The 14,912-nt window shown below is 34.8% G+C and overlaps 2 protein-coding genes across 3 annotated transcripts; both read right to left on the reverse strand.

The window, feature by feature from the left end:
• Nucleotides 1-4,686: 4,686 nt before the first annotated feature.
• On the reverse strand, nucleotides 4,687-7,540 carry LOC121796068 (protein SOSEKI 3-like). 2 transcript variants are annotated; one of them, XM_042194786.1, is made up of 6 exons: nucleotides 6,991-7,540; nucleotides 6,847-6,916; nucleotides 6,654-6,769; nucleotides 5,440-6,250; nucleotides 5,116-5,358; nucleotides 4,687-5,013 (listed from the first exon to the last, which is right to left on the reverse strand). In XM_042194786.1, the coding sequence occupies exons 1-6, from the start codon at nucleotides 7,208-7,210 to the stop codon at nucleotides 4,962-4,964; spliced, it is 1,512 nt and encodes a 503-aa protein (XP_042050720.1). In that variant the 5' UTR covers nucleotides 7,211-7,540; the 3' UTR covers nucleotides 4,687-4,961. The 2 variants fall into 2 exon arrangements, with proteins under 2 accessions (XP_042050720.1, XP_042050729.1); XM_042194795.1 differs by having other exon boundaries at nucleotides 5,117-5,364.
• A 3,967-nt stretch (nucleotides 7,541-11,507) lies between these two features.
• LOC121796080 lies at nucleotides 11,508-12,512 on the reverse strand. Its single transcript, XM_042194807.1, has 2 exons — nucleotides 12,375-12,512; nucleotides 11,508-12,296 (listed from the first exon to the last, which is right to left on the reverse strand). Exons 1-2 carry the CDS (start codon nucleotides 12,432-12,434, stop codon nucleotides 11,790-11,792), a joined length of 567 nt encoding a protein of 188 aa, XP_042050741.1. The 5' UTR covers nucleotides 12,435-12,512; the 3' UTR covers nucleotides 11,508-11,789.
• Nucleotides 12,513-14,912: the final 2,400 nt, after the last annotated feature.

Below are 14,912 nucleotides of genomic sequence, written 5' to 3' on the forward strand. Positions count from 1 at the left end.
AAAACAAGAAGCAGGAGACATAATGGAAGACTCATCCAAATATAGAAGACAAATAGGAAGGCTGTTGTACCTCTGCATCACCAGGCCGGACATCACTTTTGCTGTGCATAAGTTGAGCCAGTATGTTTCAAGACCGTGTGTTGAGCATTGGGAAGCAAGTGAAAGAATATTGAGATATCTAAAGGCTACACCGGGCCATGGGCTGTTCTACTCAAGTGAAACCGCACCCAAGCTCAGCATCTTCTCTGATGCAGATTGGGCAGCTTGCCCGGACACTCGAAGATCAATAACTGGTTATTGCTTGTTCCTTGGATCATCCTTAATATCTTGGAAGTCAAAGAAGCAACAAACCATCTCAAGATCTTCAGCAGAGGCTGAATACCGAGCAATGGCTCAAGCAACATGTGAGGTAACTTGGGCAATTGCATTGCTGAAAGATTTTGGAGTTAAGATAGAAAGAGTTGTCCCTCTCTTCTGTGACAATCAAGCTGCTGTACATATTAGTGTAAATCCAGTTTTTCATGAACGAACCAAACACATTGAGATTGATTGCCACACAGTTAGAGAAAAGTATTTAGAAGGGATCATTAAACCAATGCATATCAAGAATGATTTGCAATTGGCTGATATTTTCACTAAACCCCTTGGAGCTGCAGCCTTTGAAAAGATATTGAGCAAGATGAGCTTTTGTAGTTTGTATGCTCCATCTTGAAGGGGGGTGTTGGAGATGAGATGACCGTTGGAGCCGTTGGGATGAGCTGGCATATGACCGTTGAGACGGTTGGAAGATATTTTTAGTTAAAGTGTGAGCTGACTTTTTTTCTTTAGCTGCTTCTCGTTTGTAACTAGTTTATAAATAAGCTAGCTCTAGTTTGTAATCATTTTGATTTTGATTAATGAAACAAAATTCCTTTCTCTACATATTTCTCTCTGTTTAGTCTTGGTGTTCTTCATCAAGTATTGTTTGGTATATCTTCTGGTTTTGTCTCTCTATGTGGTTTTGTCTTTCTACAGGTGGGCTTCAGCTGGGCCAACCACTGGATTTACTGGGCCGGCATCATCTACGAGGTGTTCTTCATCAGCCACACCCACGAGACCTTGTCGGACTACTGAGAAATTCATCAAACTTTGGATCTGTGTTGCGTTTGGTTTGTAGATGAAATTCAGGAGTTTAATTTTGTTGTTTCCGCTTTGAAGTTTGAAGTTTGAAGTTTGAAGATGGAGTTGGGTCGTGTTTTTCCACATTCGTTTCACTCTTTCAAAAACTCGGCTTTAATCTTGGGTTACGTACCATAGAAATATGATCATCTTAAAATTAAGAAAAAGGCGCATATTACTAGAATAATCTGCATGGTGCGACAAAAATGTATAGGAAAGTTTCATTACTATAATCTTTTAGGTACATTTTAATATATTACTACCATAGATAATGCACACAATTGAGATGTCTTAAGAGGCAAAATACTTATTGTGACATTTGAAAGTACCATAGTAGGCGACACACAAGTTTTTTGCGTTTTAATAATAGAAATAACTGAAGAGTTCGAACTATCATGCTCCCTCGGTCTCCTAAAAATTGAAACTTTGAAAATGACATAGGTTTTAATGCAAAATTGATTAAGAGTTTTAGAAAGAAAAATGTGTTAGTGAATAATAGAATCACATCTTATTAGAGAGAAAGAAATTTTTAGAAAGTATATTTTTAGGGGATGGAGTAAAAATGAAATATTTTTTATTCTTAGGGGATGAAGGGAGTATGTATGTTCACTTTAAAAAAAATGTTTTTATAATTGAATAATAGTGCGCATTAGTGATTAGACCCCCTGATAAAGTATTTAATATTTAAGATATTAATTAATTATCTTAAATTTGACTCTAATGGTTGATTGGAAAGAGAAAATAATCAACCCCACCCAAAGAATCCTAAGAAGTACGAATAATGAATTTCGATGGGGTACATTAATTGCTTTGTAGCTGGAAATGAGAGTAGAAAATGTGATTAATGAATGATCCCTCATCCTATAAGAATATACATTTTTAGTTAATTGAATATTAATTTTAATGTATAATTTATAAAGTATGAGAAAAAATAGAAAAAAAATAATTAAAGTATTATTAATGAAAAAATGAATCACATCCCATCAAAAAGAAAAAAACGAAAATGGAAATACTATTATGGATAGTGGTAGTGGATAGCATAAAATAAAAGAATTCGCCCGAAAAATTAATTCATAATAAATGTGGACCTTTGTATGGAGCGCAACAAGTGGGTGTGCATATAAAACAAACAATGCCACAAATTGGGAATAGGGACCCGACCTTATGTTTAACATGGTGGCAAGGTTGGAAGTGAAATAATGGCCCATCATATTTCCTGCAAATAAGGATTACAGTCCTTCATTATTTTTTCTTTTTGAAATGATTAATAATATTTCTCTATTTACTCTTGTAGTGATTTAAAAATTTTGATCTATTGACTAGAATTTTAAAAAGAAAGTGGTCTACACTTTATCGTCAAATATGTTTTATCTTTGTTGAATCACTTACATTTCTACAAAAGTCGCTGAAACAAAAAAAAAACATAAATACTAGAATATTATTAGATGTAGATAATAAATAACTATACCAACTGTTCCTACGTTATTATCTTTGTTGAATCACTTACATTTCTAGTTTTTTTGTTTTAGAAGGAAAGTAGCTTACCAACTAAATTATACTTTATTTTTTGTTGAATTACCACAACTCGGTGGTAATTACAGTTTCATTGTTAGACAAAGAGAAAATAGAGCACCCACAACCGTGCTCTTGCCAGCGGCACGGTTGTGGGCCCGGGCGGTACTATTCATGCCTGCTCTCTAGCAAGAGCACAACACCCACAACTGTGCTCTTCCGCAAGGACGAGCACAATTAATATAAAATTCAATTACACAAAAACATTTTCATAATACTAAAATTCATTAAAAAAACCACAATAAAAATTACAAATTACAAATAAAATAAAAAGACATAATTAAAATCATAAAAATTAAAAATTACATAATTAAAATACTAAAACGGTAGCCACCCGGAACGCCCGAATCTTGGGTTTGAGGAGGGGCCGAATATTCATTATCCGGACTAGGAAACGGTTGCGAACCGAACCATTCGGGGTTCCAACCGTGGGAGCCGCTTGGGTTGTCTTCGTGACCGGACATAGTGGTGTTGTAGGGTGTGAGAGGAAGATGAAAATGGATATGAGAGATTGAAGATGATAATGGAGATGAGAGAATGATGATGAGAATTGTGTAGTGAAAGTGTGAATTTTTGGGAGTGAAATTGGGGGTATTTATAGATGAAAGTGTGTATTTTTGGGGTAAAAAAAATTAAAAAGGTGTAAAAAACGGTCATAAACGGATATATTTTTTTGGGGAAGTGAAATTTTTTTTTATCGGTTTTTTAATTAAAAAACCGATTTTTAAAAAAAAAATAAAAAATTTTTAAACTCAACGGCTATGCCGTTGACGAATGGGAGGGCGACACGTGTGCGTCCGCTGGCACGGACGTGCTCGATACATCGAGCAGCGCCGTGCCGGCGGCGCGGCTGCAGCGGCGGCGGTCCTTCGCCTTGCCAACGGCGCGGACGGCGGCGGCGACTTTCGCCACCGCTGCGGATGCTCTATAGAAGCAAGCATACATGCCATGCCTATTTCTGTATAGCCCTATGTGGATATAAAAGGAGGCCAATTTAAAATATGTGCTAAAAGAAGGCTATAATGGGATTTGGCATTCAAACTCGGCCACAAATAAGGCCCAATTATAGTGGGCCGGATTCAATGAATCAATTCTTTCTATTGAGAGTCCATATTCATTACGTAGAGGGAGTAGTTCCATTTTCCTTTGATCTGCATACTAATTGATACGAAAGTGAATATAGGCGTCAGTGGAATCTTGATAAGAGGGAGGAATTTTAGTCATCCAATATACTCCTCTGTCACATGTGATGAATGATCTCATAAAACCGGACTATATTGAAATATTAATTATTACAAATCTACAAACTTCTTTTTTTTTTTTTTTTATAAAACATCAAATCTGTAAAGTCAGTCTCATATATTCCGCTGGTAGGTCATTTTCGTTAGTTAAAAAATTTGGTGGTCTACATAGATTCTCATGTGGTAATAAAGTTGCTACATAGATTCCACTTACAGTCATTTTCGTTAAGAGTAAAAATTTGGTGATTTATACTGTCATGTGGTACTATATATTGCTAATCACCCTTACGTAGATATTTGGAGAGAGAGAGCAAAAAGAAGATAGAGAAGAGATTTACGTAATTACAATTAGGTAGACATATGTATGGACCCGTCAAATATTTACCATTTTCGTCTCCCTCTTTATTAACATTTACATGAATTTCGGCTTCAAAGACGATTGTAGAATATGCTTGTGAGCTTCTTTATTAAATACTTACCAAACTGTTTTTAACACTTGCTCATGCATCAATTCGAAGGCTCATAGGAATAGGTTTTAAAGTATGCATGTAGATATCTGTGTATTGAATTGGAGCTCTCATTTTCTCCTGCCCCAATCATCACTTAACATCTGTTACTTTTTTGATATAATGTTGACGACATTTTTGCACCTTTCAATGCAAAATTTCCATATTTATAACAAAGGATATGTGGTAAAAAGTAGGGGCAGTGGACAATGCAGAATATATTCTCTAGCAAAGGAGAAGATTTATCTAATGCTTTTCATATCCCTTTTCATTTGTGTAAATGCTTTTACAACTGTCAAAGGAGAAGTTGAAATTTGAAACCTGAAACCAAGAATCAGATCTGGACCACATTTGGAGACTGACTGACCTGTTTCACTTCAAACCTCAACGTCAATTTCTTGATTTTGTACTAGGATGTTTCAAGATTGATCCCACTCTTCTCATCTATGCGATGTAAATAAATTAAAATAAAATACTAACTCTCTTAATCCCACGATGCTGTGGATTGTATTATAACTCGAGCTCCTGATGCAAGCCTGTTAGGAGATAAAGTAAAAGAGAAAATGTTTTAACTTAATGTTTAAATGAGAACGAATCTCTAAACCACTAGTTGCTTATTCAAAGGAGATGGAACTCAACTTTCTTCGATTCTGACCGAGCGTGGATCTGTCGTCCTCTTGCTCTCATTTGACATGCCTGGGTCAGTGATTCGCGAGCTTTCCCCTCTCTCGGATGAGATCCTACGTTTCTCGTAGAGAGGGGATCTCAGTAATTCACATCTTAGCTGCTTACGGAGAGAAGAAGCCTTGATTGATAATGGGACGCATTTTGAATGTGTGGAACTGTCTTCTTCCTTATCATTTATTGAATCAATATGCTGACTGCTTCTGCAAATGAGTTTTGTTAGTTCACTCATACTATCTCATAAGCATCAAAATATTAAGAAAAACAACAGCCCATACCGATCAGAATTGTAAGAAGAGGATCGTTTGAGAGTGGGTGCAACTTCTTCGACCACACTCTTCTCAGCCAAACTCCCACTAAAGCACTTTTTATCTGCAACCCTCTTTCCCATTGGCTGAGGATTCTCAGGCAGGTGATCGATCTCTCCCAATGTTACTGAAGTGGACAGATACTTGGAGCTGGAATACCTAGGCCCGTAGGTTGGAATAAGGCCAAAGCTGTGATCTTTCTCTTGTACATAGCCGCAGGAGATTAGTTGCGTTATCATATTAATAATCTTGAGCTTTGTTCTTGATGGGAACCGGTATCCTTCTTCTTCGAGTATCCTAAAGCTGTTCAACTTCCTCACGTCATCTCTGATGAGAGATTCCAACGTCTTCTCCCCAATAACACTTGATGCAGCACCGGCAGCAGAGGGAGGTAGCGAAACAGAGTTCCCAGATCTCTCTGCATTATCTTGAAGCTCGGAAAGTTGAGTCTGGTGAGGTTCCAATGAACCATCATCGGTCGAAACACCTTTCTCCACGACTGTGCATTCTTGTAACTCTGTCTGAGTGGAAGCATTAGCAATGCCCTCATTTTTGTACTCTGTTAGGCTTAGAGGGCCATACGAAACCTTCTCCACACCTGATTCTGGGGATGCACAAGGGGGCTGCAGCTGAGATGGCAGCTCATCATCCTGCAAACTCTTTGTAGTTCCATCATTCAAGCTAGACGAAGAAGATGACTCCTCCTGGTTCTGGGGGCAAGGCTGTCCAGACAATGCTCTCTGGCCCTGATTTATAAAAGTCGGAGCAGGACTAAAGCGACCTAAAGAAACAAGATTCGTCAATTTTGCAGAAACTAAGCAAACACACCTACCAATTCAGTCCCCTCAAGAATGCATATCATCTCAACAACATTGAAATGACAATGAGTTTACTCGGGTGCAGAACTAAAGCAGCCTAATAAACAAGATTCATCGACTTGCATAAACTAGCAAATTTACCAATCCGATTCAAATCAATGCTGCATATTCATCAAACAAGATGAAAGCTATGCCCGAGAACTCAAACGAGAATGACCACTAGATTAGCTAAAGCGATCTAGGAAACAAGATTCATCAATTACAGAGAGTAAGCAAATTCACCTATCCGATTCAATCCAATCAAAACAGCATATTTATAAAAAATAATTAGCCAAACAACTGAAAATAAAATGAGAATTTGATTACCCGGATCCGAATCTTCAAAGATCTCTGAACCCTTGAGAATGTACTCATTGCCATGAGCAGGATGAATAACATCATCCTCGCAAAGATCATGCCATACGTACCCATTCCTGTAGCTCCTGCATCAACAAAATTGACTTGAAATCCAAAACTCAGAAATCAAATCAAAGTTCAGTTAGAATATTAGTGCCCCCACCTCTTGCAGGACCAAGAATACATTGAACCGATACCTCTTCCTCTCAAAACATTAAGCCTTTCAATCACATCTTCCAAAAAAAAAACTCAAAATCAAGCTGCAGCAACATTTGTAACATATTTATATCCAAAATCACATTACTACCTCTCAAGTAAAGATCATCATTAGATAGCGGGACTTCCATGAAGTGCGGGTGCTCAAGCTGGCGATTCCGGCATAAATAGTAAACAACAGGAACTTTCCCAGCATGACGCGGCGGCGGAGAGCTATAGTGATGATTGTATCGATATTTGGGAGATTTCTCAGTCCAAACTTTTGCTCTATCCGGGCTCAGCTGCCTGTATTTCTTCGTTCTCTCATCCATTTTTACCACTTTAAAAATCCAAATCAAATCCGAATATGATCAACCATGAAGAACTAGGTTATTCAGCATTCTCTCCAGAATTTAATAAAATCTCAATATAATCACGCAATAGATCGACGACGACGCAAGCAAACATGAAATTAGCTAAAACTTTTTGAATAGCACGTGTTGGATGAAATGACAGAGCGAGTGATGAGAGGGACGGGATGGGGAGGACTGGAGCAAGTGCCTGAATTTGAGGGGAAGAAAAAAAGCATCAATCGTTATGGTGATTCCACTTGTAGCTTTTTCTTTTCTTACTTTTGAGGATTCGATTTTTGGCTTTTTTAGGAGTGCTGTGATTCAAAGAGGTTTGTTTGGTAGTGGGGATGGAAATTGGAATGGGATGTTGATTAAGTTTGTGGACCCACACGTTATAATTTTTTTTTGCTGAATCTCTAAAATAAAAAGAAAAATGTTTCTTGCTGAAGATATGTATGGAAGGGAAAATTTCTTTTACCCCTAAACTACTAGTCTCTTTAAAACTTGGGAATATAATGTGTACATTAATAGAATCTGAACAAAGATATATTGATTCATTCAAAAGTGCGGAAAGCTATACTGATTCTGACAAAAGTATGTCAATTTATTTGCTCCAATTGATGATTATTTGGGAGAAATTTTTTTCCAAATAAAGAAATGTGAAGTGCGACTAACTTCTTAGAAACAAAAGAGTATTATATTCATTGCGTAGTATTGGACCACTAAATTTTATTTTCTATTCAATTTATAGGCTATTTCCAACATTTTGTACTTGAATAGGAAAATTGATCCAAGTTTTGAAACGAGCCCGACATGAAATTGTAAGAAACCACCCCACAATATAGTTTTGGAAACATAATACCTCAATATTAAAATAATGCATGTTTTTCCACGTCTGGTTATGCATAAGAGTGGGATAAGTTTGACACTATTAAACATAAAACTCAAATACTCGAACTCAGTGTGTCAAATTAATTTTTTTCCTCGGAACAATTCAACAGATAGTATATGATGAAAATGAAAATATTGAGATGTAACGAACCATATATACTGTATTCAGTCATTTTCGAACTAGTTTTTTAGATTCGTGTAATAATTTGTGAAGCCTTATAATCAGCATCATTTGTGATTGCATTCATAAGACCATTCATTAATGGTACAACATTCTAGTCAAGTTGTGTTTAATGGTATTAGTTGGATGATTGCTTGTGGAAAGGGGAAGAAAGTAGTTAATTGACTGCAACTCATGAGTGTGTGTATATAATATAGATCTTGCTTTGAATAACTTTGATGAGTTTATTATATATGGGCCATCCCAAAATTAAGTTTTGATGAGTGGCCCAAATACTTGTACATATGTTTTTTTTCTTTTTTTACAAATTTACTCTTAACAAGTTCCAAAATTCTTTTCTTACTACCAATATTTGAGACATCATTCACGTGCTGAAACTCACCAACTAATTATGAGTTCAAATGGACTTCTTGTTAGTTTCTCTTCTGTTTAAAATATACTACTCCATAACCAATTTCTCATGCTACACTTTAATAATTAAATAAAATGTTAATTGAATAATGATTTACTTAATCCTTAATTTGAATTTTGAACTGTGTTTTACTAGAAATTCTATTTTTCTTTTAGAATTATAAACTCCATATATATACATATAATAGTACTTATTAAACAAGACAATACATCGCAAGTAGCACTGGCGTATCTACATGGGAATAAAGGAGTACAGCTGTACCCCCAAATATTTCTAATAATACTATATAAGATTCGGCTAAATGTAATTGGATTCGATGGCCTAGTGGTAAAATTCCCAGGATATCTCCTGCTGCACCCAGGTTCGAGTCTTCTCTAGTGCATTTCATAATTTTATGTCCTCCTCTATGATATAATAGTTTTTTTACCTTTTATTATTACTAATGCATTAGAATATTTAATGCCTTTAATTTTTCTTATGTAACATTTTTTGTATACTTATATATTTAATTTCCTTATCTTTTCACTATTCTCAAGCTTAATTCCTTTTAATTTTTTGTATTTTTAAACATTTCTTTTGTAATGCATTTAGTTTTTATTATGTATTTATTGTCCTTTTTAATATATTTGGATTATTTTAATCATTTTTCAAATATTTTGTAAAGTATTTTAATCTTCTTGTAATAAATTTTATATTTATATTTTTTTGTATTTCTAATACATTTTTAAAATTATTGAAAATTTTCTTAAATAAGCCAAAAGATGTTTTGTCATTAAAAATAACGCACTTTGCAAAAGCTTAAATAAATTATCTCTCATATATAAATATAAGAATTTTTATTTTTGACAGTTGAGGTCATCCAAATAAAAGATAATGAAACTTTTTTTTAAAAAAAACAATGACAAGTTAAAAGAAGATATTAACCGATTCTGAAGCTCGAAGATAGTAATTATTTATCGTACCCCCAAACCAAAAATCCTGGATCCGCCACTGGCAAGTAGACAAGATTATTACAACATCACATAAGATGGAAAATATTATATAGACTGAACTCAAAACATTTCAATTATAGAATTTTGTAATGTCTTTGAGTTGTGGTTAACTAAGAATTAAAATTCATTTTTCAAGAAAGAAAAAAAGGAAGGAATTTTGGACAACATTTTATTATTACTATGTAAAAGGTTGTTGGGACGCAATAATTGAAAGTAGCAAAGATTGGAGGCAGGTTAAACTAAATCACAAAAGATAAGTTGCAAAAAAATGATTAAGAGGGATATAATTTCAACTTAAAAACAGTTAAGACATGGGTTTAGATCGTAAATGAGATCTGTGGGAACCCACTCAGGGCGACATGCTGGCCCTTCTCCACCTCATGGTTGTTGCCCATACACATCAAATTTATTAATTTCCCATGTTTCATACATATAGTCAAATTTAGAAACAAATATTTAGCGCAGAACATGGGCTAATAGTAAAATATAACCTAAAATCTCCCAAATCTCATTTAAAAAACGGGTGAAAACAGTTTAGTGTTATGAAATCTTGTAAATTGTATGATTCGAATTCTCAAACAAAGTTTAGTGCGCACGAACTATCTTTGAAATGTAGAAGAGAGATGGATTTCCCCCCCAAAATTAGTAAGAATGAGGATGATCATGATTAAGGCTCCTTATGATAAAAATACGATAAATCAAAGGTTTTAAAAGAAATCTAAGAAGCCAATTAAAACCATGACGACGGTTGAAGAAGCAAGCAAAGCTCATATGTTTTTGTAAATCGAATTAGATTTGTGAGAGTTTCATAAGCTGATCAAATAATAATGATAATAATTCATTTTTTGTTTGATATTGAATGCTTTATTTCTATGCAAATTCTCTCTATTTGCATGCTAGGATAATTCCCTATAGAATCCGGGGCAAAATCACATTAGACTTTAAAGGGCCATGGCCCCAGCAATTTAAACTTTGTATTTGTATTATGTACTACTCCTTCCGTTCCATAATAGATGTCACATTTTTCTTTTTAGTTTGTCCTACAAAAGATGTTACATTTCTTCTTTTGGAAAAAGTTTCCTCTCACATCAATTATAAAATTATATTTTCTCTCACCACTTAACGCATAAAATAACATTTCCTAAAATCATGTACCATCTTCCAAGTGTGACATCTACTATGGGACGGAGGGAGTAGTATTTAGTTAGGGGGCCTTTGGGTGATAGTTATTGTTGATGCTAGATCATTTGGTCGTAGTCATTACACACTTATAAAAGAGAAGGCAGCGTATTCATAAGAAAATGTGAAAAACCAAATTGAATGAAAAATTTGAGCAAATGATAAAGTTGTAAATCTCAAAAGAGCAAAGTTTGTCTTGTTTTGTATTGTGAAAAATCTTAAGTTCAGGGATTGTGAGCAATGAGTTTTCAACTTTTCGGTGTAGCTGTTGTGATTTGAGAGAATGTCAAATTCGTTGAATGTGGTAGTACTTTTAATTTGGTAGAATGAGGTTACTTATCCAAATATTTAGCACCATTTTAACCAAAAAACCCATTACGATAAAGAACTTTTGGTTTGTGCATTATTGTTGTCATCATGTTGATGAGTTGTGTTTGAGCTTTGTATAAACACATTATGCATGTAAAAATAGAAAATAGTCGGGTGAACTTCTCCTAATGACTTAGTGAGGACCATTTTATTAGTGTGTTGTTACTTCTCAACTTTATCACTTCTGTAATTCTTTGTTTAGAATTATTACAAGAATGAAGAAAAGTAAAACAATTTTCACCTACATTCTAATTAATGAGAGAAAGAATGAACATTCCCTAAATTAGGAGTACAATTTTATCATGAGAAACGAACAATATACATATCTAAAAAGCTTGGGTAGGTGTCTACTAAAAATAACAAGGATTTAACGGCCTAATAATTATGCATAGAAAGTAGAAAGAGACCCCCCAACTAAAACTGCTGCCCCAATTGGTGTTTCACTGTTCCCCTTCCAAAATCTAATCACTTCCACTCCCCAATCTTGACTACCAATTTCAACGACAAGACTCTCTGCCTGTTGCAAGTTGCAATTCACCAGTTATAGACCTCGGGCAGACCCCGTTTTCTGCCCGCCCAATGCGGGGACGGCGGCGGCGGAATCTGATAGGGGTCGACCACCGGCGGAGGGTGGCGCCACTGCGGGAGAGGGCCGGCGAGGAGGAGTGTCTGGAGCAACGGCCCTGCTTTCACAACCGCCTGCAGCAGCTTCCCCTTTTCCGGCAACGGGCCTTTGATCAACTCCACGGGCATTCTGTCGGGCGAGGAAGCGATGCTCTCCTCGCAGTCGGAGGAGGACAATCCGTCGATCCCTTTAGCGGGCTCGTCTTCGATGCTGGAGATTACTGAATTGGGGGCTGATTGGTGGACCAGGATCTTCTCCAACAGTATCTTCTTGCAGTTTTCTCGAGCTTCGTCGCGTTCTTTAATGGCGGCGGCGAGGAGCTCCTTGAGACGGAGGATTTGGGCGTCGCGTGATTTGAGGTCTTGGTCTGCTCGGACCCTGGTTTCTTGGAGCTCCATGCTTAGCTTAAACAATTGCTTCATAAATTGATTGGAAAATAGAGAAATGGAATTAGGTGGAATTGAAATGATTTGATTTAATATAATTTAATTTACCTTTTGTTGGTGAAAATAGGGGGAGTTGAGAAGCAGAGGAGCGTCATGATCAAAATCCATCCAACTTTTGTTCAACTCTTCCGTGCCACTGCCACCTTTTATAGGACTAATAACGACTGCTTAACTGTTCCCCTCAATCTTTTTTCTTTTTCCTTTCATTTTTTTCGATAATTCTATTTCTGTCTGCGCCGTGGCAAAATCCATTTGTTTCTATTCGAGTGTTCATACTTCAAGTTAAAAAATACTTTTTTTAATTACATTAAAATTTAAATTAATTAAAATTACATAAAGAGAAAAAAAAGGAAAAAAGTAATTTCTAACATTATACCCCATTTGATAAATCCACTAAATTTTTATTCGTGAGTTATGGGATATTGATTTAACATTCAAATTTGTAATATAAGTGGACATGAATTGAAGTATGTTAAAAATGAAAAAAATTGTTAAAATTTCATTTTATTGAGGGTTTTAGTGTTTTACTTATACATTTCTCTCTTAACCATGACGTGGCTTCCCTAAGTTGTAACGAGTTTACATTAAATGAAATACACCATCCGTCCTACTCAAGATGACCACATTCTTGAGTGGCACGAGATTTTAGAAAGTATTGTTAAGTGGAATAAAGTAGAGAGGAAAAATGTAGTTGAAATTTTAATGAGGAGCGATGAGAGAGGATGTTAATTATTTCTAAAATTAGAAAGTGATCATCTTGATTGGGGCAAACAAATCAGGAAATGTGATCATCTTGAATGGGACGGAGGGAGTAATTACTTGTACTCAATTGGAATTAATTCAATGTTTGGATATATATCATCACATGTGCTCATATCATATGAACTAACACTCGACGCAATCAAATTCAGATTTGTTCTTTATTACTACTAGCACTAGTATAGCACACCGTTTTAGTATTTTATTTAGTCTTATTACTATTAATATCTTTGTTTGGATGACATGACATTTGTTTTGAAAAATATAATTCGTGGGCCACAATATTTTGCCTAGGGTTGGGGTGGAGTGGATTACGACAGATTAGGGGAGGAGGCTATACTGCCAAACCTTAACAAGATTAAGATAAAGATGATGTATCTCTAAGTTAAATGTGACTGTAATTTGATTAATGGGTTGGTATTCACTGTGTATATATTTAGGGCAACGATGAGAAAGAAATACGAATCAGCGACAAATGCGGCAAGTAAAGACAACTCTGATTCTTGAATATGTTTTTTACTATCTGTATTCCAAAATAAATATATTTTGCTTTTTATTTATTTTAAGCTGAGTACAGGCCCGGCCCTGGGGGGTCGAGCAGTGCCCCCGCCCCGGGCCCCCAAAACGTTGGGGCCTCCAAAATCCAAATACATACATGAGTATATACATGCTACTGGGCAACTTTTAAGGTAATAATATAAATTGTATGCTATAAATATTGTCTTGGATGTATTGAAGTGTTTTATTACTACTGTTGTTATTGTTACTATTAGTTTATAGTATTATTATGGGGCCCCTCTTTTAGTTCCGCCCCGGGCCAATAAAAACTCAGGACCGGGCCTGGCTGAGTACTCATGCATCCCATTATTTTAGCATGTTAACAAAAATGCCATAATCTTTACATAGAGAGATACTCGACGTCTCAGTTTTCACTTATAAAAGATAAATATTCAGATTAAAAAGATAGAGTGGACTACAAAAATGGTCCCTGAATTATGAGTTTATCTCGTCCATAGTCCCTGGACTTTAAAAATATCACCAGACATCCCTGGACTAAGTGGTTTATCTCGACAATAGTCCTTTTCACTATTTTCGGTCGAAAATACCCTTTTGGGGGGTTTTGGGCAATTTGGTCTTTTTACACTTTTAACATTTTAAATCTGATATTATTTCAGTTATGTACTAAATCTGATATTATTTCAAAATTATCATTCTTCTTCCCTTTTGTCATCCTTCACTTGTTTCTTTATTTCAATATAGATTTAATGTTGCAAAATTAAATTTTAAATTTCAATTTTTAAATATCAATAAATTTTTTTAATTATAAAAATTATTAAATAACAAAAATTAATGGTCATAATCAATATTTGATAGTGTCTAATATTTAATCAATAAGGTATGACAACGCCTTAGTTTTTATCAATATTTAATAGCTTTAATCATAAATAGATCATATAACACGATTTATTCTGAAATAAATATGCATCTAATGTAAGACTAATATAATTTTTGTTTATTAATTTGAAAACAATCAAAATTTACTAGAAAATTTCAACAAAAATACTCCTATATAAAATTTTTAGTAGGATCAAATTTTTAGTCAACTTCATAATATTCAATCACAAGCAATTATAACAACCGAACGAAGGCTAAATAGAATAGCTCTTATTTTTCCATCATGATTAATATTATTTTTCTGTACTTCTTCAATTCAGCTGAATATTATATTAAATAACAAAAATTAATAGTTTTAATCAATATTTATAGTGTCCATGAATTAATAGTTTTAATTAAAAAATTTATTGATATTTAAAAATCAAAATTTTA

This window comes from Salvia splendens, chromosome 1 (assembly GCF_004379255.2).
Source record: "Salvia splendens isolate huo1 chromosome 1, SspV2, whole genome shotgun sequence".
In the NCBI taxonomy this organism is placed as follows: domain Eukaryota; kingdom Viridiplantae; phylum Streptophyta; class Magnoliopsida; order Lamiales; family Lamiaceae; genus Salvia; species Salvia splendens.